Here is a 24,836-nt window from a genome sequence, read left to right as displayed (position 1 = left end):
TTTTTTTTTTTTAAAAAAAAAAAAAAAAAAAAAAAAAAAAAAAACCTAGACAACTTTTTTCGATTCCAAGATCAAGTTACATTCACTTAATCCAGCAGGGAGGAACCTGCCCATTCTTAACAATTCCTAACAATAAAGCAGAAATCTGAAATAAAAACACACAGCTATTTTATACACACACACACGCACACACAACAGTAACTCTCTTTCTTATCCTTAAGGGACAAGGAAAATTTTTCTTTCCAGACAATAAAGCATGAAAAAGCAACTAAGCAGGAAAGTTATCAGGTCCAGGCACAGAGTCTGCACTAATTTTAGGTAAATTATGGGGAGAAAGAGAACAGGGGAGAGGATTAAATAACCTCAAGGGAGGTGAAACGTGGCACAAAACCAAATGCAGAAAGCAAAGTATCTACCTACAGAGACTTAGTACTCCGAGTGTATCCAGAAATCACAGTCATGTCGTGATATTTCCCAACAAAATGAGGGGTCATTTCATGTCCTCATGAGAGCAGATGAGAAACTAGGAAGTGTCCTGCTCTGAGGAAACAGCTACAGTCAGAGCACCTCATCACCCCTGAGGGGACACCGAGGAGAAAGCCCTGACAGAAACACCATCGTGAACATAACCAACAGTTCTGCAAAGGAAACCTGAAGTTATCGCTGTCCTGAGTGAATTAAATTCCACTACAAACCGGGCGAAAAGCAAAAGGATGAGCAATCAGGACAAATCCCACAGAGCGTCTGCAAGGAGCACAGGGAACAGGCCACAGACGGAACTTTCAGCGGGGCTTGGAAAGGAGTCAGTGTGGCTTTCCCCTCGCTGTCTACGCTTGGAACGCACGGCTCTTAGTTCTAGAAACCGGGGCCCTTCAAACACAGCGAGGACCTGGTGCTTACTGGCAAACAAAGCTGTCCCGTGCAATTAAACACCTTCGTGTCCAATTAAATCGTTTTCCATGTGCCACACCATTTATCCCTTGCCATACTTTTCTCCCATTTTCTTCCTGTCCTATCCCTGAACGGCAGAATTAATCCGACAGGAACCGGAGCCCAAGCGTCACCCTATGGCAGGATAAGTACCCTTTTGTTCTTTTGAAGGCTGCCCCACTGGGAAAAATATAATTGAGAGCCAAGTGCTTAAAGCAAGTTAATAAAACACTTAGAATGAATGACACATAGAGAATAGGACCTTTTAATTGACAGATGTGAGGGAAGAGAAAAAAGCAAAGAGAGTAATAGGATAATTTATTACCATGATGAATTTCTGTAAATATGCTAAGAAACAGAGAAGGAAAAATCTATGATTTTTTGAGGCAAATAAGAAATAGAAATAAATTTGCATCTAATAAATACATGATATATTCATTATTAGTATTTGTTATCACTTTATATAATAATTTATATATACTGTAGAAAACGTGGTCACTGAGAAATTAGGCACAGATTGTCACTAGGTGTCATTACCACTAAAATACATTTAATCTCTGGGTTTCTTCTCACTAAATCTACTGTTCGTGAGCTGATAACTCCCATCCTTGGTGGAAGGGATCTAAGCTGAAAACAAATTACATCAAACGTTCAGGTCTAGATTTTAAGTTCATGATAAAACTACCTTGGCTCGTAAGACTCAGCAGGTTCAACTTCCCAGAAGTTCATCTAAAATGCTGACTCCGAGTCCCACCTGGTAGAAGGTTTGAAAGCAGCTCCGAAAAGCTAGGAATCCCCAGCTTACTCTTTCTCTTAAAGGGCAAAGCCAGGTTGATAAGCCACCTCTCCGACAGTGACCTGGGTGGCATGAGGTCTGGGAAGGTCTGCCACCTCCCCCATCCACAAATCTCTCTTCTCTATGATGAGGTTATTGACAACAGGTTGACTGGTCATGGCCCTGGATTCACTACTTTGATTTTTTGCTCTCATTAAATTGTTCCCTAGTTACTTACTGACTAAATCATAAATTCTTGTCCTGACATTCTTGGTCACTAGCAGTTTGGCTCCAATCTAACTTTACCGTGACCCATCACCTCCGACACCTTCACTACTCATACCTGTTTCTCCAGCCAAACTCAAATACCCACCTCTCCCCTTTTCCACACCGCCATGCTGTCTGCCCTCTGGAACAGCCAATCTTGCCCATCTCCCACCCCTCGCTCACAGCAGCGGCACGATGCCGTTACACATGGGCATCCACTGGGCAAGTTAAAGAATACATACCCTGCTCGAGCCTCCTTTCCCAAAGTGAAGCAGAATACCCTCTTCCAGCTCTACCCTCTGACAGTACTTCATTGAGTCTTTTTCACAGGTCTTTTTCAATCTCTAATCTGAAAGTCTGAAATTCAAAACACTCTAAAATCTAAAACTTTTTAAGCACCAACATGACTTCAAATATGGGAGATTTAGCCAGATACGGAAGTGCACTCCTGTAACCCCAGTACTAAAGCGGGAAGGACTGAGACTGAGGCAGGAGGGGCGTCACGAGTTCGAGGCCAGCCTGGGCTACATAGCAAGACCCTTCTCAAAAATAAAATAAAATAAAAAAGGGGCCAGAGATTTAGTTCAGAGGTTCTGCCGCCTGCCTCCCAAGTGCAACATCCCAAGTTCAATCCCCAGTACCAAACAATAAGTTGGAAATTTGCATATACAAATATGCATATGTTGCATATACAAAATTATTAAAAATTTCGTAGAGCCAGGAAAACTGAGTGATTTCCACTGAAAATTCTGACTTTGGTCTGCCAATCATAACCATACATCCAGGGCTCATCTCCTGTGATGACGTTTCTTTAAAAAGTTGGACTCCAAAGCAGCAGGATCTCAAAACTCCAATGAAACTATCAAATTTTCATATCAATGCATCGCTAGCGATCCACCAATTACGGCACACTTCAAAATACACCTTCTTGGGCCCGGGATTTAGCTCAGCGGTTCCGCCACCTGCCTCACAAGCACAAGGTCCCAAGTTCAATCCCCGTACAAATAAATAAACAAATAAATCAGCCAGTCACTCACACCTTCTTGCAACCACAGCTCACTCCCAAGCCCCTGACTGCACCAGAGAGGCTGACACTCGTCACACCCTGGTGGGAGGTGTGGTTCATCACACTGGGACCCTTACCTTTCCATTGCTTAGCACTGGGCAGCAGTAGTCACCACAGTTTTTTGTTTTGTTTGGCTTAGTACTGGGGATTGAACTCAGGACCTTGCACTTACAAGGCAGGTGTGGTGCCCCTGAGGTAAATACCCAGCCCTACCATAGTTTTTGCAATCACACCTAAGTATATAGTTTTTTCGAACATTATGAATCTCATGTTTACCCTTCGTTCCCATCCCCAGTATATCTTATCAAGTATATGAACATATTCTAAAATCAAAAACTCGCAGTCTAAATTAATCCTAACCTTCCAATAATCACCTTTTATTCCCTCAATGACAACAGGAACAATTCCTGGGCATCCTTCCAGACTAAGCGTATAAAGTGCACAAAATTCTAAAGGGTGTTTTTTTAAAAGGATCTGTTTTCCTTCATACTGGGTCCCTCGCTCCTAGCACAGTAACCTGCAAGCCAAAGCACTCATCAATATTCATTTCACTTTTTAAGTTGATCATTCAAAAAGCAGAGGTTTAGGTATATGAAAGTAAAAAGGCATCTGCTGCACTATAAGACATTTTCAAAAGAGAGATCAGATCATAACCCTTGCGAATATATAAACACAGAAGGGAAGAAGAGAGATATCTCACCGGTAAATGGAACAAAATAGATGAACGTGCTGGTGTGAATATTCTTAAGTGGAAAAGAGCAAGCTATAAAAGTGTGTGCTCATTATGATTCTATTTGTACTTTTACTAAAGGGCACAGCCTTACAGTGTGTTTCTGTCCATGCCAGTCCCCACCTGTGGTTCCTGAACTGCAGTTGTGTACTTTAGGCCTACGGTTTCTCTCCTACTTAATGTCAGAACCTCAACATGAAACCTTTTGTTTCCCCTTTGCAGTGACATACAGAAAAGATGCGCTCGGGAAAAATTTGCTGATTAAAGAGGCCAAGGATCAAGCTCACTTGTCATTGTACGAACAAAAACAATGTATGGGGCCTGTGTCTTATCCTAATCCAATAACCACTGGGCAACTTCTCCTACTAGTAAAAGACCTTAAACAAGAGGGTGCTACGAAGAAAACACTACTGTACTACTTTACATTTCCCTTATGATACCAAATGTATCGGGCTCCCCCCACACTGAGCAACTCTCCAACTCAGGGACACCAACGGGCTCCCTGTAACTCAGTCACGGCACTAACGGCCTGGAGTCAGTGCAGCACCCACAGTCCCACGAGACTGCACCTCACTCCTGGGTCTGGTGACAAGAAGTGGGGTCTCAGGATGTCCACACTTCTGACTGACTTGGCAGAAGTCAGGAGCTCCTAAGACCCTCTCCTTAGGTTCAACAATCTGCTCTGCTGGCTCACAGAACATTGGTAAACACTTACGTTTACTTAAGTAAAGAATATGATTAAAAACCGCAAGTGGACAGCTGAAGAGATGCACGGGACAGGCTCCAGAGGAGTCCCAAGTGCAGTGAAGGTGGGGAGAGCCACTCTCCCCGAGCACAAATAACCAAGAGGGTCTCCGAGCCTCTGATTTCAGGGTTTTTCATAAAGGAGTCATCACAGAGGCATAGTCTGTTATTCATGAAATCTCTAGGTCCTAATCGCCCTACTGAAGATTCGGGGTGGGGAGTAAAGGTCTAAAAGTTCCAAATGTCTAATCCTGACTTGGTGTGTCGTAACCTGACCCATCCTGCGGCTGAGAATCCACTCAAAGTCGCCTCATCAAAACAAAAGATACTGCTTTTACCAGGGAAACTGCAAGACCTTGGGAACTCTGTGTCAGGAACTGGAGCTAAAGACCAAATACCAGAACAAAAGATGTTCCTAGCATCCCCATCCCTCAGGAAACTACAAGGGTTTTAGGCATTCCCTGCCAAGAGCCAGGGGCAGAGACCGAATTTATATCTCTTGTGATGTTGCAGGCATGGACTAATGAGACCTGGTTGTCACTCCCTAAAACAATACTGCCAATTCACTGTTCACTAGGACAGCCACGGTAGAGATGATAATTAAACTTGGACAAATAACACAGCGCATGCTAGCCACATGTTCCAACAGCCTTCCCAAAGAATCTTATGCTGTCATCCAATAGGAAAGGAAGCAAAAATATAAGATAAACAGAAAAAAAAGCCTCTGAAAACAAAAGAGGATAAAAGTAACTAAGGGAGAAGGAAGAAGGGACCAACTTACAACATGTTTTCTTGCAACCCTTAAAAGCAAACGAACAAACTAGAAAGGAAAACTGGCCCCGCGACTCAGACCCCTTACAGAACCAGCACAGTGAGTTTCAGGCTAACTCCTGGCTGACACAATTCACAAGCACAGGATGCACCCACTTCCCAAACTCACAACGGGCTACTTCACACAGATCCCACAAGGTCTCTGCAGGAGGCTGGCACCTGCCAGTCAAGCCCAGCATTCCAGGACTAAGACCCAACCTCCCCTCCTCCCCTCCCAGCCCTCTCCCAGCCCTCAGGTGGGCTCAGATCCCGCCAGAGTGGCTTCTCCCAGCTCTGGGGCCCACTTCCTTCTCTGCACCTCGCCCCCACACCCACCTGCCTGGCTCCAGACCCAGCCCTTTCTGCATTACACCCTTCCGGAAGGCTTGCTCTCCACTTCAGCCAGTACAGGTGACAGTATCTCTTCTCATCTCTTCTCTTCCCTCCCCCTCCCTCCCTCCCTCCTCCTCTTCCTCCTCCTCCTCCTTCTTGTCTTTGTTTTTGTTTTGTTTTGTTTTGTTGAGACAGGGTCTCACTACATAGTTGAGACTGACCTAAAACTCACTATGTAGCCCAGGCTGGTTTTGAACTCACAGTGATCCTCCTGCCTCAGCCTCCCGAGTGCTGGGATTACAGGCATGTGCCACCACACCCGGCTCCTCTTCCTCTTCTTCTTCCTCCTCCTTCTTCCTCTCTCTCTCTCTTTCTCTCTCTCAGATGATGCTCAGCTGCTCTTAGAATCAACAGCAAAGTCACTGGCAAGACCATGAGGTATGTGTGGCCGAGCCCAGACCTCCTCACCAGCCACGGCGCGTACTGCTCACCCCACATACTGGGCGCTGGCCATTCCAGCCTTCACCAGCCCGGTGTAAGCCCCACCTCTCCTCCCTTCCTCTAGTTAACATCTAGTCACACTCAAGCCTCAGAGCAATGGTTGGTTTTCTTTTCAGTACTGGATAATGAACCAGGCCTTTCTAGCTGAGCTACATCCCCAGCACGCCCCCCACCCTTATTTTTTGAACTTTTTAGTTTTGCGACAGGGTCTCACTAAGTCACTAAAATGCCCAAGTTGGGCTCTCACTTGCAATCCTCCTGCCTCGACCTCCCAGAGAACCTGGGTCAAAGGCATGGGCCACCACACCTGGCTTCAATGGCTGCATTAAGGAAGCAAGAATCACCCCAAGTTTCTATGAATCTGCTAGTTTGCCCCGACTCACACTATTTAACACTTAATCCCAATTTGTAGTCCCTGACAAGATTAGAAACACTGGCTCTAGAGCAGACTGCCTTTGTCTGATCCCCCCACTCGCTCCACACTTGTCTTCTCACGGTGCTTAGACAGGAGGTCAGCACACTATAGCGCACAGCCCAAACTTGCTGACCTGTTTGTTTAAATAAAGTTTTATTAGAACACAGGCACACTTGTTTACTTGTTGCCTGTGGCTGCTTCACAACACAAGGGCACAGCGGTGTAGTCACGACAGAGCCCACGCAGCACACAAAGGCTAAAAGGCTTACTATCCCACCCTTTACAGAAAAGCTGTCAACTCCTGGCATGTACTAAACTGTGCTTATTCTGCACAAATATTGGTTACAATATGGAGGAATCTTGAAAACATTATACGAAGTGGAAGAAGCCAGTAACAAAATACCACATATCATGGATCCATTTAAGGGAAAGGTCCAGAAGAGGGAAATCCACAGACAGACGGTAGACGGGTAGTCGCCCGGGAAGGCGAGGGAGTGGTGCGCTGGAATGAGGGTAATCGCTGAAGGGTACGAGGTTTGTTTTGGGGGTGACAAAACTGATCTCAAAGTCAAACGAGGTCACAGCCGCACGTCTCCTATGAATATACTTTAAAACTATTTCATTGGACACTTTAGACAGGCAAACTGTTTGGTGTATGATTTTTTTTTTTTTTCTTTTTGGTGAAGACTGAACCCAGGGCTTCATGCGAGGCAAGGGCTCCTCCAGCTCCTCCAACTCCACTGGGGCTACACGTCCAGCCCGTGAATTTACCTTAGACTCTATCTTAATAAAGCTCTTCCCCAAAACACTGGCCAACACCTGAGGTGCTGTGATTAATATCCACCTGCGCATCAGCCACAGGCTCTGGGCGAGCAGAGGCAGCGCCTGATCTCACTCCTTCTTTTGCCGGAAGCCCCTCCCACCGTGCTTTCTGCCCGCTGTGAATTCAAGAAATATTTGCTGAGGGAATGGTTACCTGGCTGGGAGAGGAGGGGTGGGGCTTTGTTGTTACCACACCCCCAACGCAGAGATTTAGGGGCTCCGTTCATTGGGAACTTCATGAGATGCAATCAGGGGTTCCACTTCAGGCCTCGGCATGTGAACACAGCAAGTGCTTGTCCCCACAGGAGTGAGCCGCACCCTGCACAAACACACCTGCGACTTTCACACGGAGGCTTTTGTATCCCGCCTCAGCGGAGCTCCACGGCTGGCTCTCTGAGTAAGCAAATGCTGTTATTTCTAGCCACAGTGCAGATGAAATGCTAGTGCCACAGTGCTGTCTGTTTCTCCTCCTGCTTGCCTCTTCTGACAGCTGAGTACCTCTGAAATGAATAAATCTAGAAAGGTCTCTATTTTTTTTCACACTTGTGTTACTCTTTACCACCTCTATCCACCACAGAAAGCTAAACTCTTTCTTTGTAAAAATCAAGACACATGAGCCTGAACACCTCCTACTGGGGCATAGTACAATACCTCTGATCTCCAAGAGCAAAAAAGCCAGACCAAGGGCAGGGAATTTAGCTCAGTGGTTTCACTGCCTGCCTCACAAGTACAAGGTCCTGAGTTCAATCCCTGGTACAAAAAAGAAAAAAAGCCAGACCAGAGAGCTGTGAAATGATTACAGACCTTCGATTCTTACACACTCAGGAACACAGCAGATCACACAGAACTCAAGGGCAGGTTTTGCGGTCCTGATCCCCAGAGATCCTGACTCAGAGGTTCACACACCTCACTTTGAGGAACATCTCTCTAAACAGACTCAGACTGATCGCATATGTGACTGGTTGTTTTTTTTTTTTTGGGTACCGGAAAATCGAACTCAGAGCCTTGCACTTTCGAGGAAGGTGGGGGAACCACTGAGCCAAATCCCCTGCCTATGACTAATACTTGAGACGACAGGAGCAGGAAGGGCCAGGCAAAAACGGTGATGTGACGAGGAGCTCTTGAGATATCCATCTAACAAGGCCTAGTGTCCATCTGTTAATGCTGAGGACATCCTAAGACCCATCTGGAGGGGCCTGAAGCCTGCTGAAGAGGAAGGCCCAGGAATAAGTGAGACTCCGAGTAAGGACCCATGGGTGACCTTTCACAAAGGCCTGTCAACGAGTGAGTAGGCGTTTTATGGGTGGGGAGAAGAACTGTCATCCCCAGAGGATGGAGGATTTTTTATTTGGTGATTTAATAAAAACATTCGTTGACAGTCTACTATCCTACTATAATAATGCGCTATGGATTTCACGTCTGGTGGGGGAAGAGTTCATATTCAGATGTGTCTGATTTGAAATCCATCTTCTCTTCATTATAATTTACAACTCAAAATCAGCTAAAATGTCAAACCTGAGGCCACGCCAGCTGCCGTTCTCTCTCCTCCTCCTCTTCAAATCTAAACTTCTTGAAAGAGCTGGGCACACCTCCCCCTACCGGACCCACTTAGTTCTCAGGTCCCATGTAACATCCCCAGGTCCCCAGGACTAACCCCAGGGGATCCTCCTCGGTACCTCCTGGTGTCTTAGAACCTCTGAGGTTTCCTACTCTCTCCTTGAAATACATGTCTTTGTTTTCCAGAACACCACATTTTCCTGCTTTTCTCCCTCCTCACCCTCTTTGGGATACCCCTTCTTAGGTTCTGCTGTGAACTGTTCTGATTTTCTACCTCACATGTTCTACCTAACTCCTGCTTCTCTTTTTCCAGATATTTTCATCTACTCTACTGGGCTAAATTACTGTATATACAGAGTCCACCAAAACAATGTATACACACTTCAGGAAAAGAAAAACAGTATGATTTTTTTTTAACAGATGGTGTTGGCCTCGTATGGGGGTCCCTAGAGCATGCTGTATATTGCAAACAATCCACTCCACTGCCAGCCCTTAAAGAAGAAATTGAAAATGCATGTGTAGCAATCTTAATGACCAAGGTTACCCAAGCAGCAGTTCACTGTCCTATAAATGTCTTTTTTTTTGGAGGAGGGGTATCGGGGATCAAACTCTGGAACTTGGGCCCTAATAAATGTCTGGAAACCAGTGGCCACCACTTTGAGTGTCTCTTGTAATCACAGATGCCAAAGGTAACTTATATAATCTCATGATGTCTCAATACATTTAGTATTAAAATATTTACACAAGTTTTTCCTTTTCTGGAGGTGTGTATACATTTTTTGGCAACTGTGTGGGGGGGGGTGTGGGGGTGTGGGGGTGTGTGTGTGGGGGTGGGTGTGTGTGTGTTATACTAATGACTCTCAAATCTTTCCCTTCAGCCAGGCATCCCTCTCTCCAGAGCCTCGTATCTATCTGATTTTCATCACCAGTCTCCACTCGGTTATTCCACGGACACCTCTGCAGAACTGAGTCTGACCAAATCCCTCTTTGACCAGTGATTCGCCTGCACATTTTCTTCAGTGACTGACTCCAACATCCGCTCTTCCAGGATCGGACCTGCACCATCTCCAGTACTTGGCTTTCCCTGACTTGCCCACACCCAGTCAATCCAAACTCCCTGCTGCTCTTGGGCTTCTTTTAAAGCCTATTCTTCTCCATTTCCACGGTTGCCTCCCTGGTGAACCGAGATGGTCTCTCCACCTCTGCTCATTATCATGAGACACAGCAGCAGGGCTCTCTAAAACCAGCTTTAAATCTGTCTCTGCTCAAAATGAGTCAAATGCTTCTCCCTGATCTTAGAAAAGTTCAAACCCTCATTCTCCTTGACGCTCTGATCATCGGTCCCAAGGAATGCCATGTTCTGGTCAGATCAGCCTCGCCTCTGCCCTTCTACCAGCCCAGAGCACACTTCTGCTCCTCTCCTGCTCACCACTTCTCCGGGAACCCTGACGGCCCAGCCCGGGTTAGGCAACCTCACTCCACACTTCCAGGGTACCAAGACCCCCCACAGCACACCTCACACTACACTGAGTGGCCTGTGCACCTGTGTGAGGCCCTGGACCTAAGCCACGTTCGGAACAGCACACGCCGTGTACTGCACCATGAGTTCAGAGTTACAGCAGGTGTGTTGTGCTGCTAACACACACATGCAATCCCAGCTGCATGGGGGGCTGCACAGGAAGAGCGCGGGTTCAACTTAGCAAGACCCTGTCTCAAAATAACGTGTAATGGAGCTCAGCGCTTCCTGGGTTCAGTCCCCACCACCACAGAACAAAGCATAAGCAAAACAAATCAACAAAAAATTGTTAATAATGAATAAGCAAACAGATGATGCTCTAAGAATAAATTGACCTATACGTAGAAAAGTCATGACGAGTGATAGCCCCCGTGACTCTGAGCTTTAAAGAGCCCGGATTTCCCCTCACAGCCTGATACCATCTCTCTTCCCCTTGGTGGTAAAGGATCCTGAAGCATCTCCTTTCCTTGCCTCCTGGCCTATCAACTCCCTCCAGCTTTCAAGGTGTCCAGTCTCAGCAGAGCCAGCCTGGCCTCCCTAAGCCCAACCCAGGGGGCACCTGCCTGCTCTCCAGAATTGGCTGCTGTATCTCAGCGTGGCTGGCCAGGCCTCCTTCCTGAACCACGCCCGCCCGGGCTGTGGGGGTCCCCACCACCTTCATCCCTGGTTACTCCTTCTGTGTGTCCTTTGTTTGCTCCCTCTTTACCGCTTGACCTCTAAACACTGAAAGATCCCAGAAGTCTGCTCTTGCTAAACGCCCCACACATGACCCTACACAGTGGGTCCTGGGTGTCGATGTCCCAGCCACACGCTGCTGGCTCCTGAATCTGTTTCTCCCTCACTCTGGACCCTTACATCCCACCCCACTACAGGACTTCTCCTTTTGGATAGCAAGTAACCATCTCACACCTGTTAGGACAAAAATAAGCTTCTGACCTACCCAAAACTTAACAATCTTGTCCATCACAATAAAATACATCGACTCCTCAGCTGCTCAAGGCAAACATCCAGAAATGATTCCTGTCTTTTCTTTGCACTCACCACACATAGCCCCCAATTCACAGATGTCCTAGAAACCCCACGGCTCTCCACCTTCCTGGTACTTCCCCAGTGTAAACTACCACAGCACCTCACTGGGACACCAGAAAAGCACAGAAACATTCTGGCTGGCTCTCCTGCTTCCTCCTCCTGACTCCATGCAACAGCCAGAGTGACCTGAATCAGGATACTCCTCTCATTAGAGCCTGAAGCAGTGTAGCCCATAGTCCTGCTCTCAGGAGGCTAAAACCTGCTGCTCCCCTGGGAGTTTCAGACCTGCTTGAGAAATACCGAGAGGCCTTAAATCAAAAAAAGGAAACCACGCCTGCTTGCTAATATCTTAATAGTAAAGATCTGATAACTCTGACACATGGCTGGGTGTATTCTGTTGCTTTATGTCTCATTTTAAATCGAGCATTAAGGAAACGCAGCATTATAATTGTCACGTTGCCAATTCTTCTGTCTAGAGGCCTGTTGCCATTTTTATCTTCAGTGAAATTGCTGTTCCCAAGAAAGGCAGGATTACAATTTTTTCTAACAGACTGAGTTGGTGTAGTGTGTTCTTAGTTATCAAAAATACCCTTGTAGCTTTGGGATTTTGAACTGATGAATATTCATGTAGAAAAGCATGACACACACTGTATAAACTCAGTCACAAAATGGCATGTCGTACATGTAAACACAGGACCTAGAAGAACACATCCAGCTAAGCTGCTAATGGTTACGAATAACTTTGTTCTTTGCTTATGTTTTCGTTTCCTGTAATATATATTAACTTTAAAAAACTAAAAATAATTTTTAAAACTCAAAAAAAAGGAAATCACGAAAATAAAAAGAAAGCCTTCCAAGCTGTGTATGGTGGCAGATTGCCCGGCATCACAGCACTCTGGAAGGCTGAGGCAGGAGGACTGTAAGTCTGAGCCCAGCGTGGACAACTTAGTGACTTAGCAAGATTTCATCTCAATATGAAAAATTTAAAAAGCTAGGGATATGGCTCAGCGTGAAAGCCCCATGCTCAAATCCAAAGAAAGGAGGGGAATAGGGAAGGAAGGAAAGAAGGGAGGGAGGAGGGAGGGAGGGATCCTTCCAATGGTTTCCATGACACACCTGACCTCAGAGCTGCCCACCCTGCCCGAGCCGGCTCTGCCTTTCCAACACCAACTCAGGCCACCTCTTGTCCACCTTAGTCCAGTCAAACTAGCTTTGAACCTATTGCCGGCCTGCTCTGCGCGGCAGCTCCCTGTGCTGTCTCTCTGTCCCTCCACAGGGAGGCACTCTCTGAACTAAAGAAGTCTCCAGGCACCTTCACGGTCACCCACCTGAACGTCTGCTCAGCCAACAATGGGCTGATATTTTCCTTGATTAACTCTCCTTGCTTAAGTTAAATAAGCACTGAGGACTCACAAAGCTTACGTAAGTTGTTCACTCGGTACTTCCTTACCTGAAATAGCGCTCAATTTCCACTAGGTATGGTCTCAGGAATCATTTGCCTGGACTCATGAAAATCACAAGCGCAGTATGTGATAAAGTGGTAAATGTGAATCTATCTGTACTGTACTTTTGAAATATTTTGTTTTGAAGACATCAAAACTCACTGAAGTTCTATCCATAAAACGTGTAGGTTTGGGCAGACCGCAGAACTACAGAATTAGTTCCCACTATTAAAAATCCTACTTGAGAAAAGGCTAACCATTACAATGTTTTGGGAAAATCTTCAGTCACTCCAATTTGAGAAGCTCTGTCTGTATGCCACACTTGACCCAGGTGGCCCGTCACCTCGTAATGGGACACCAGTGCCATACGGTGTCACCTGTGCAGTAGAGGCAGGAAAACCAGGCATGACCAGAGAGGGGTGCACCGTGCCACGCAGATGGAGCCGTGGGCTTTTCTTCTGCCACTTTCTTCCTGAATGATCAGCATAGATCCTGACCCTCAATGGCCAGGACAGATTATTCAAATGAATCTGGTGTCCCTCCTCCAAACACACACACACTGAGAACGTCAACACAGTGTTATTTCTCAGACAAACCATCTTTTTTTCCTCCTTGCTACTGGAGATTGTACCCAGGGCCTGTGCACTGAGCTACATCCCCAGCCCTTTTTATATTTGAGACAGGGTCTCACTAAATTGCTAAACTGCCCAGAGTGAGCTCAAACATTCAATCCTTCTTCTCAGCCTTCCAGAGTGCTGCGATTACAGGCAAGCACCAATCACAGGCAGCTCTTGTGTTTTTAATTACCATTTTCAAGCAACTCTAAAAATACCTGGTGATAGTAAACATTGCTTTTCAATAATATATCAAAAAGAATACTGCAAATGTTGTTGCTTTTTGGCAAAACTCCACTGAATAGTTTAGGAAAAAAGTCATTCAGAAAATTATAATCATCAATGTTGAAATCAAATGAGAAAAATAGTGTCTTAAAGACAGAGCCCGGCATGGTGGTGCACACCTATAATCCCAGCACTCAGGAGGCTGAGGCAGGAGGACGGTGAGATCAAGCCCAGTCTGGGCTACACAGGGAATTCGAGGCCAGCCTGAATTACACAATGAGACTGTCTCAAAAAACAAAACAAGAGAGACACATTTAGAAAGACCTCCAAATTTCAGTGTTAAATCATGCTAAAGTCATCAAGTACTTATAAATTAATATTCTATATTAGCTTCTTCCAATTTTCAAGGTGAGATTCTCAGTTTTATTTATTTCTAATCCACTACTTCAAGCTCTGAATAATCACACCCCCTACCCAACACATGTGCATACACAAAACCTCAGGAAAAAAAAAAAAACTTGTATCTCCCCTGGGACTAATTAAAAAGGATTTTTATTTCTATAAGGAATGAATGAGATCTTTGTTAACCCACTTTAACAGAACTCTAAATGACCCTGGATTTATCTTGCCCTAGTTTTCAAAATGTAACAACTGACCCAGAATAATGTAAGCTTATCTCCAAACTCTGGACAAAAACAGAATCAATGTTCCCAGAAGCCAAAACTATGCATACAACCTAAGAAAAAAATGATTTTTCTTGAAAAACACTGTACAGTGCAAACACCTCAAGAGTTATTTTTTTAATTTAATTGGAATATTTTTTAAGATTTGAAAGCCTTCTAATGCCAAGGCAAACAATCTTCTAAGAAAACACAGCAGAAGACAGTATTTACTAACATGCTTACCAGAAGCATTCTGGAAGCCTCGGTGTTAAGTGTAATACTGGTAGTGAGAACCATAACTCCAGATGTAACAGTCCTCCAACCAATGACAACAGTCCACGGATAGGATTTATTTTATTCATAATAACTGAGCAGGGCTGGGGATTTAGCTCAGTGGTTCCACCGTCTGCCTCACAAGTACAAGGACCCGAGTTCAATCCCCAGTACCAAAAATAATAATAATAATAATAATAATAATAATAATAATAATAATAATAATAATAACTGAGCAGACTGAACTGGTTAGAGAAGCAAAATGATTACCTGCTGATATGTGTCTTCCTTCCTCCTCATTCACCATTTTTATCCAAGTTCCACACCAGGGGATTTGGCGCAGAGGGATTAAAATTCCACGGGACGCCTTTGATTTCTCCCATTCCTCTTCTGATACTTCACAGGGTTTCATTCCCTCAGTGGGACAGGTTTTCTCTGAGAAACATGGTTCTGGACATCACAGAGCCCCTGCCTCCATCTACAGAAAGCTCCCTGTTTAGTGAAGGCCTAAAATATTCAAAAACTTCACTGGCAATGCAGATGTCGTGCACAGGGCGCCTCAAATGTGCTTGGCGGACTAGCGAAGCGATGACGTCAAGGACAGGCGGAAACTCCGGGAACAGCTACGTGGGCCTCAGTCATGGGACAAAAACCCTGGGGTAGCTCCGGCCAAAGAGAGAGGAATACTTAACTCGCCTTGCAAAAATGTTACATAAATTATTTTCTTATTCTTAATCTCCCTAAAATTGAAATACGAAAAGATAACCCAACAACATTCCCAGACATACGCTGGCAGAATTTGAATGATAGATATCAAAATTAGGAACGTGAGTCTGCAAAGTTAAAGACTTAACGGCTTTCATAAGCCTGGACAGATCTGCACCCCAGGCAGATGTACCTCACGTCTACAGCAAAAACACACCTGACACTTCTGGAAGGTGCTTGATCTATTTCCCTTGTACTCTCGACACCTAGAGCCCTGCACATGCTTGGCCCTTCACACTCACCGCACGAAGGTATACAAGTAAATATCACACCGCACTGTGATGTGCAATCTAACCCCCGAAATACGGATACTTTTCCTTTGACAGAATTTTTTAAATTCACAGATAATATTGTGTGTTTTTATCATGCACAATATGATGTTCTCAAGTACATATACGCTGTCGAATGGATAAACCTAGCTAATTAACGGGGGACATACCTCGCATAGTCATTGTTGCAATTTTTGTGGTAAGAGTACATAACATTCATTCCGCATCTTTCAAAAATGTATCGGAAGGGCCAGGGATTTAGCTCAGTGGTTCCACCACCTGCCTCGCAAGCACAAGGTCCTGAGTTCAATCTCTAGAACCTCCCCGCAAAAATTGGAGATAATTTAACTAAATTAAATTTTAAACTTTATATATACTCAATTACATATATATAACATATTATATAATATAAATATATACTAAACTAAATTTTAAGTAGTTCATATATATAGTTTAAAATTTATGGGCCGGGGATTTAGCTCAGTGGCACTGCGCCTACCTCGCAAGCGCAAGGTCCTGAGTTTGATCCCTGATACTAGGAATGGCAAAAAAAAAAAAGAAGCAAAATTTAATTTAGTTTAATTTTATACATGTGTAATTTATGAATATGGGGCTATGGGGTCAGGGGTATAGTTCCTTGGTAGACCACTACTAGCCCAGCATATCTGAAGCCCTGGGTTCATGATTTTAAAAGCAATGTTATACAAAATATACAATACATTATCATTAACTATAGTGACCTTGCTGTACAATAGGTCTCTGGACAGTTATCCCATCTACCTAATTATAATTACGTATCCCTAACACAGATAATTTTTAATGTTACTAAAAATAAGTAAATCGTAATCCCAGCACTCAGGAGGCCACGAGCTCAATGCCAGATTGGCTATGAAAAAAACACACATAAATAAAAATTAAAAATAAGTTACTGAGATGGAACTCAGTAAGTAATGAATCCATTTAAATGGAGTAATAATAGACTCCCCTTTCACTACTGAGCCCTACCAACTAATGATACCTACCCATAAGACACGGGGGAAGGGGGTAATCTTTTAGAAGATGTGACCTAGATGATAAGAACACTAAATAAAATATATGAGCACTGTTTGAAATGACACAGTAGCCAGGCTGAGCATACTTTTCTACAGGTAGGTGCAGATGGTTACCATTCACCAGCATCTTGGCGGGACAGCGTGAAAATGAACTCCTGGCATGGTGGCAAAGGTAAGAGAATCTGCTCCTTCCAGTTCTGCATCTAATCAAGGACAACAGTCTGCAGTTAGCTGCTGGTTTTCTAAGGCATTGGCCTGTACCATGTCTGAATCCTTTTATCTTTCTTTTCTTTTTTCTTTTTTTTTTTTTTTTTTTTTTTTTTTTTTTTTTGGTACTGGGGATCGAACTCGGGACCTTGCACTTGTGAGAAAGGCAGCAGAACCACTGAGCTAAATCCCCGGCCCAACTATACCATGTTTGAAAATAAGATGATTAATTTTGGTTACATAAACTCTGTCCTCTATGACCAACAAACTATGACACTTGCTAGTTAAAAAAAATAAATAAATCTGAAGATACACACTAAATAAAGCTAATAGCTGGGACATTATATGTGCTACTGTTCTATCCCAAGCGACTCAACTTCAAAAACATAGAGATTCCCTAACTGATTTTCCATATCCAACAGTAGCAAAGTCCTAAGGAGTCTCACAACTTCACGGTTTCATATCTGTGGCACACTTCACGTTCACTGCTCTAACCCGGTCCAAGTGAACGTTCCCCAGCAGCCAGTTGGAAGGGCTTCTTAAGTGTTTTCTGCAACTCTATCTTCCTGGGCTCTTCAGCCTTCCATGCCCGAAAGCCAGACTACTCCCTCAAGCACAACTGACCACATACTTCTCATTCTCAAGATCCAACAGCTATGCACTGCCTAAAAGAAAAATCCCAAGCTACGTTGGTCTAAATTTAACTTCCCAAAGGATCTCAGCACCAGGAACACTTCTGAAAGGATTCCTACTGTGGTCTCAAATTATACTGAATGGCAGAGACAATGCATTTCAATTCTAAAATCCTGTGATGTTTATCCACCTTTACCTCTTGTTTCTTTCATAATTATATTTGTCCAATACTTAAAAAATTGATTCCGTGGATATACCTTTCCCACAGAGATTCTGGAGGATAAAATGTGCAGTAGGATAAAAGGGAAGGAAGCAATAAGAAATCCAAATGGAAAGAATTGAAGAATTTCCGCGACAGACACCTTTCAACAGCCTGAATTTCCACATCTCAAATCTATTTAAAATGTGGATCACTCAGCATAATTCAAAGTGCCCTAATCTAAAATTCCACTTTTATATGAATCCACTCAAATTCATAAATACAATTCCTTTCTCTTCCTTTTTTTTTAGCACCAGGGATCGAACTGAGGACCTTATGCTTGGGAGGAGGTGGCAGAACCACTGAGCTAAATCCCTGGACCTCTCTTCCCTTTTTTTTTTTTTTTCGAAGGAGGGGGTCTCACTCACTATATAGTTCAGGTTGACTCAGAACTCACTATGTAGCCCAACTCATGATGATCCTCCTGCCTCAGCTTCTCTAGTATGTGCTACACCCAGCCTTCCTTTCTCTTCCTAACCAACCAAACATTTCAATGCTATTCTCTTCACTAGACAAAGAAAGTATAAAGCCGGGCATGGTGGCAAACACCTGTAATCCCAGCACTCCGGGGGCTGAGGCAGAAGGATTGCTGTTGAGTTCAAGACCAGCCTGGGCTCCATAGTGAGTTCCAGGTCAGTCTCAACTACATAGTGAGACCCTGTCTCAAAATCCTCCCCCCAAAATTTCAAAAGACAAAGAAAGTATAAAAATATTTCTACAAAATGTACCTCAAAGCCAAGTGTGGGGCAAATACCTGTAACGCCAGCCCTCTGGGAAGCTAAATCAGGAGGATCACAAGTTTGACCCCAGCTTGGGCAACACAGCAACTTAGCATGACCCTGTCTCAAAAATCAAAAATAAAAAAGGGGGCCAGGGATTTAGCTCAGTGGTTCCGCCACCTGCCTTGCAAGCACAAGGTCCCGAGTTTGATCCCTGGTGCCAAAAAATAAAAATAACAAAGGTATGGGAGTGTAGCTTAGTGCAAAGGCTTGGGGTTGGAGGGAGGTCCTCACAATCCCTTCATAAAGGTATTTTCTCAAAGATCACACAAAAAATGAACAAAAATAAGCCAGTCCATCATTTACTGCCCTGCTCTGTGAATTTCCACAAAGCAGGGCCTGATTTTCAGGCCTGATTCTCCCTAGCCCTGTTTTTATAGGGCATCAGTGATGAATCACCTTTCAGTTTTCTTTTCGGGCTTTTAAAATTTTTTTTCTTCGGTGTTTTTATTCTTGGAGTTAGGGCATGGCCACAATTTCCTCACCCTAGTAAAGTTTTGCACAGATAAAATAAACTTCATAATTTCATTAGGCCATTCTCAACTTTCTTATGAGCAGTGATCCTCAGCCTCTCCAATTACATAAAACCTCTCTCCCTCCTCATGTTACTCCAAGGATCAAAAGCACATGTGAATTCTGTGAAATATAAAGCTGCTTACACACTGAACAAAGCCAAACACTGTTAAGACAGCCTTCAACTAAGTAATAACAGAGATAATATTGTCTATCGTCTTTTTGCCCAGTTAATGATCCTACCATGAACCCAGTTATCTTCACAAATATATAAAAATGGGTTCCTCTTTCCTTCCTTTCCCTGTCCCTCCTTTATTCCTTCCTCATCGGAGTAAAACCAACCATTACAAATCCACTACTAGGGAACTCAACCGTGGGAAATGGACTGATTTCACAAGAATGCTTTCATTCCACAGTCACGGGAATCCCTTGGTACCGTGGGTCTCTCTGGGGTGGTCCAGGTTAATGACAACAGATTCAACCTCACGCTTCTGCTTTTCCACTTTTGCCCCACAGAGCCAGGCATCCAGCGCCTCATCTTTTACCTACAACGGGCAGGTGACTCACTCAGACCGGCTGGTGCCCGGATATCACATTTCCCTTGCTAAACAGCCCACAGCCATGTTCCCCTGGGAAGCAGGTTGCACAGCCTCGCTATAATTCCAAACATGCTGTACGAAGCGCGTTTCTCAGAAATTTGCTAATTCTTTTAAACAATTTATGAACCAGAGGTCACTTACGTTATCTAAAGATGTTCACACGCATAGTTTAGGTGTAAAAGTTTGCAATACAAATTAGACGATACCCAAAGAGCAATCGATGCTCGTCAGGGAAACTCCCTCTTTCAAATTGTTCTCTGAAGCGTGACAGAGGGGGGTGGTGTACTAAAGAGAAACCGTCCTCCAACTCAAAGCGGGGCTGCTCGCTAGCTGTGCGACTCCGAGAAAGTCAGTCTCCCTGAGCCACAGCTTCCGTGTTCCCAAGGTCCTAACGATCGACCTTCCCATGTGCTTCTGAGGGAAGGGAGGCGGTGGACGCTGGTGTACGGGAAAGTTACGGCGTGCTGCGGAAGTCAGGAAGCCCTGTAGAACCAGGAGTGTTCGACAGCACGAAGGAGGTCAGAGGCGGCGCCCAGCTCGGCCTGACAAGTAGGGCTTGCAGAGGGGCAGAAGCCGGGATGCGCAAAGGACAGAAGGAGGCGTCCTCCATCTGCCGGTGCTGGTGGAGGAGCCAGGGGTCTTTGGACGAACACACGAGGACCCACAGCAGAAAAGGGCTGAAGCCTGCGGTGCCCAGCAGTGTGGTGAGAGACGAGGGCACTGAGAAAAGCCAGCGGGTCAGGAAGAGCCCGTGAGCCTCAGCAGGAGGCTCGGACCTCATGCCAGGTGTGCGGGGAAGCCACTGAGGTGAATGCCAAACAAAACCCAGCCAAAACAAGACTTCCGGTTTACAAGCTGTTCCCGTTCACCAAGAGGTTGCTACTCCAGCTGGGTGCTCCTGGACAAGGATTTAGAAAGATTTGAACTGTAAATACACAAAAGAAGCTACACTACAGTGAAGGAGTCCCCCCGCTCGGTAACAGGCACTGTTCAAGAGTACTGTGAAGTGTTTTGTCAAAGTCACAAACCCAGCTATGACAGGGACCCCATGATCTAAGTCACACACTCAAGGAAAGAGAGGTTCCTAAGACAGAGTCTCCAGCCTAAGTGCAAGAGACTACTAAGATGCAGACCCAGCTCTAGAAATTAGATTTGCAGGATATTTGCTGTAGCCAAAACTTCAAAGAAAATTAAGCACACTGAATTTTTTCACTTAAATGAAAATTCAACTACTTGTGAATATCGTATTTTTAAAATATAATAGTGAAAAATTTTAAATTCTTACAAGTATTATTTCCCAACAACCTAAGTATTTCTTACTCAAGTTATATTTATTTTTAAGACCCTGATATTATCTACTCCAACAGCTAAGGATTTTCCACCTTAGTCCCAAACTCAAGAAGTTAATCATTCAAAACACATTTTTAATCAAAAAGAGTCAGAAAGTCACTTTAAAATCTTTATCATAAAAGAGTCAAAAATCTATAGCTTCTAACTAAGATCCTAAATGGCGCATAATGCTGTCCTTTGAAGTAATATTTTCAAAGACCATAGCCTTATTTTCTCTACAGTAGCTAACTACTCAACTCCAAGATTTGTTTTATCAACAAAGGCAGTCTAGCAGAAAATAAATTTTCAAACTCTATAAGAAGCAGTCAAGACGAAACATATTACTTACAGGTGTACACACACGATTCCTAGTCATTAAAAGATGATTCCTTTATAATATTACAACTATTCCTCCAGATCAGGGCAAAATACAGATGTGCAGTCAAGAGAAACAAGCAGAAAGATACAAGAGTGCAAACAGTGCCTAGCAAACTGCAGTTAACTATTTAATTTTCCCTTGCAAATTCATATTCAGAAACCAGAGATAATTCCTTTCAGATATTCCTCACTTCCTTAACTGAGAGTGCAGAGCAATTGAGATATTTAAAGAACTGTACACTGAAAGATTTCTATAGTGGAAACGCAGATACATTTTTGAAAACCGCACAAGAGGGAGAAACTGACGGGCCTCGCAGAGGGAGAAGAGAGGTCTTCCACCCTGCCTGTGTCTGTGGCCGCCCCGACTTTATCACCTTGCAGCGAGATATGGAGATCGTCGATGCCCAAGGAAAGCTGTCTGTCTTCAGCGGGAAGCACAGGACCCGATGCCATGCTCTCGGCGCTGGAGGTTATATCTGGTCCATCTCAGATGCAGAAGTCAACTGAAAAGGAAAAAGGACAAACGCTCATTAGAGACCCTCCAGGTCGCCATTCCCATGAACGTGCACCGCCGGAAAACTGCTCTCCCAGAGAAATCTGGCTTACTGGCCAGTGTTTCCTCAGCTCTTCAAGAACAGAGTAGCTACGCCTTCTTTCTGAATCATAATCAAGATTTTGCCCTGTGACCTATATTCACCCTGTTTGGAGCTGCGGGCAGGACGCCAAGAACACGCACTGTGGATGCCGTAGTTGCTCTGCGAGCCCAGCGATCACTGAAGCTCAGCGGCTGATCCGGAGGAAGTGAAGTCCACACAGACTGGTATCTCAGGCATGTGTGTGGACAAGGGTTTTCTTTAAAACATTGTACTTAACTTGGTTCCTTTTCTGCTCCGTAACTGTTGTCATTTACTGGGAACAGTAAGAGCTGAGTCCAAGCAGCTCACAAAGTGAAACTAAAAACAACTACAGTGTGTATCAAAACCCTCTGAGGGGCTGGGTATTGTACCACTTTCCCAAGGACTTGGTTTTCCACCTGCACGTTCTCCCCCTAGCTCCGCCTTGAGCCTCATTTCCCAGTTCTGGGTATGGAGCCCTGGGCCTCACGCCAGCCTGAGCCTGTGCTCTCCCACTGAGCTGCCCCTCTGTGTCAACCCTTCCCTTCTGAGTCCTAAGGAATCCTTTTGATAAAACAATTCTTATTCCACAACTTTTTAAAAGAATTGCTTCATGGTGGGGCCCAGTAGTAATTCCTGGGGGACTCAAAGTAAAACAGTGCCTTCTCCCATATACATAACTAAACAACGGAATAAACCAAACATAAAGTCTAAAGTACATGCAGGACTGGGGATGCAGCTCAGGGGTGCAGGGCTTGACTAGCACATGCCCAAGGTTCTGGATTCCAACATCAGCACCCTCAAAAGAAAACGAAATAAAAATTTTAAATGCAGGTAGAGCTTTGTGATCAAGCAAGTATTTCAAACAGAATTTGTTGCTGGGGCTGGGGATGCAGCTCAGTGGTAGAGCGCTTGCCTAGCAAGGGAGAGGCCCCAAGTCTGAACTGAGTTCAATCCCAGCACTATACACACACATTCTGATGAAAAGTAGGGTGAGTGCCGCTACCAGGTGCCATTCAACAGAAAGGCAGGCTCATGGAAACATTAGTGTGTTCTCATCTACCCTATTCACCAGTTCTGGCACTGTGTGACCTCTGGTTCTCCTCCAAAGTCAAAATGGCCATGAAAGATAAATGCTGTAAACCAATTCAAGACGTCGAGGTAGCCATAAAGGCACTCACAAGAGGACTCCAGAACTGCTTCAGAAAGGGGCAAGAACGCTGGGGTAACTACGTTCAGACTTGGGGAGTATATGCTGAGTGGGACTGACGGCAATGTGTCTTTCCCCGTAACAAGTCTTTTGTATGTGGTACTGGGAATCGAACTCGGGACCTTGCATTTGCCAGGGAGGACTGGAGCCACTGAGCTAAATCCCTGGCCCTGTAGCGAATTTTTAAACATTCACTGTAATTTGTATCACACTTCATAAATGGGTGTGCACTGTAAAATCCTCTAGCTTTGAAATAAACTAGAATTTTTTCATAACAAAAAAAATGTTCAAAGGGAAACCAGAAACTAAGCCTAAGGCCAAGAGCTATAATCAATCATATTAAATATTAAACAGACTACTTTTGAAAATGCAAAGGATAAAAATCATTCAACAGCTCAAAAAATTTTCCACACCTTCCTCCTCAATATTTTCCACCCAAAGCCTTCCTCTAGCTCCTCCGTGGATCACTATTATTAACAATTTTATCTACCAAATAAATTTCACTAATAATTTATTTACCCTCTGAATTAAGATGAATCAGAAGTACCCTGAGGAGTGTGCTCTAGTGGGCTGATTCGCTCTAACCAGAAAGGCTGTTTTACCAGCCCATGGGCCCCCGACTGCACCGTGATAGACGCCTTCAACAGAGCGTGTGACAGACCGAGGACCTCCCTGACCCTTCCCACACCTTTGGGCTCTTAAGCCAAGGTGAAAACAAAAGTATGACTTCATTTTGACTGAATTTATTTCCTTGCTCCATGGCAGGGCTATTTTTAAAAGTCATGGGGTGGGGAGCAATAAAAATCACAACACCTCATTAGCACTTACTCGATACAGGCACTCTATGTAATGTTATAGGCACTCTGCGTATACAACCCTTCCTAACAACAGTGTGAGCGAGGTTCTGTAGTTATCTCCATCTTCACAATAAGCTACATCCCCAGCCCTTTTTTTAATGTTTCACTTTGAGACAGCATCTCTCTGAGTTGCCCAGTCTGGACTTAAACTTGCAATCCTCCTGCCTCAGCCTCCCAGAGTGCTGGGATTACAGCCATACACCACCATGCTCAGTTATTGACCCCTCCTTGAAGAAACAAAACCAAGGCTTATATACAGTTGTCTAAGGAACCACTGCTAATAGATGATGGAGCTGAGATCTGAATCCAGGTCGTTTGGGTTTCGGAGTCTATATTCTTAACCAGTGATGGCGAATCTTTCAGAGCTTTCAATGATGCAAACCACCCACTGTGGCATGTGTGCCACTGCTGCTCTAAACCAGCATGTGACAGTACATCATGTGCCATTTATCCTTTCTTTTGCCCATTTACCCACCAAGCCTTTATATGTAAGTGTATATGTGTATATATACCAAGCTTGATTTCAAGGAATTAAATCTGGGAATGACAAATGAACACAATATCGAGCAAAATCCTCTAAGAGATGAACACAGGATGTGCCATGGTCCCACCACTTTAAGAGAGATGGAGGTGACCATCAGGAGTTGCAATGGACTAAGTT

The 24,836-nt window shown here is 44.4% G+C and overlaps 1 protein-coding gene across 5 annotated transcripts in view; it reads right to left on the bottom strand.

The window, feature by feature from the left end:
- Positions 1–24,836, bottom strand: part of Syne2 (spectrin repeat containing nuclear envelope protein 2) — a 310,603-nt gene that overhangs the window by 246,635 nt on the left and 39,132 nt on the right. Inside the window, exons 1-2 of one of the 5 annotated variants that reach the window (XM_010602997.2) lie at positions 22,192–22,366; positions 21,869–21,997 (exon numbers count right to left, since the gene is read on the bottom strand). In XM_010602997.2, coding sequence (XP_010601299.1) covers positions 21,869–21,947 — 79 coding nt within the window. In that variant the 5' untranslated portion in view covers positions 21,948–21,997; positions 22,192–22,366. The other 4 variants (XM_010602995.1, XM_010602996.3, XM_010602994.3 and 1 more) reach the window with 4 other exon arrangements.

This window comes from Fukomys damarensis, unplaced genomic scaffold, assembly GCF_012274545.1.
Source record: "Fukomys damarensis isolate Sample0158 unplaced genomic scaffold, DMR_v1.0_HiC HiC_scaffold_21, whole genome shotgun sequence".
NCBI lineage: Eukaryota > Metazoa > Chordata > Mammalia > Rodentia > Bathyergidae > Fukomys > Fukomys damarensis.
The sequence above is the reverse complement of the archived record's forward strand: the minus strand, read 5'-3'. Positions and strand labels throughout refer to the sequence as shown.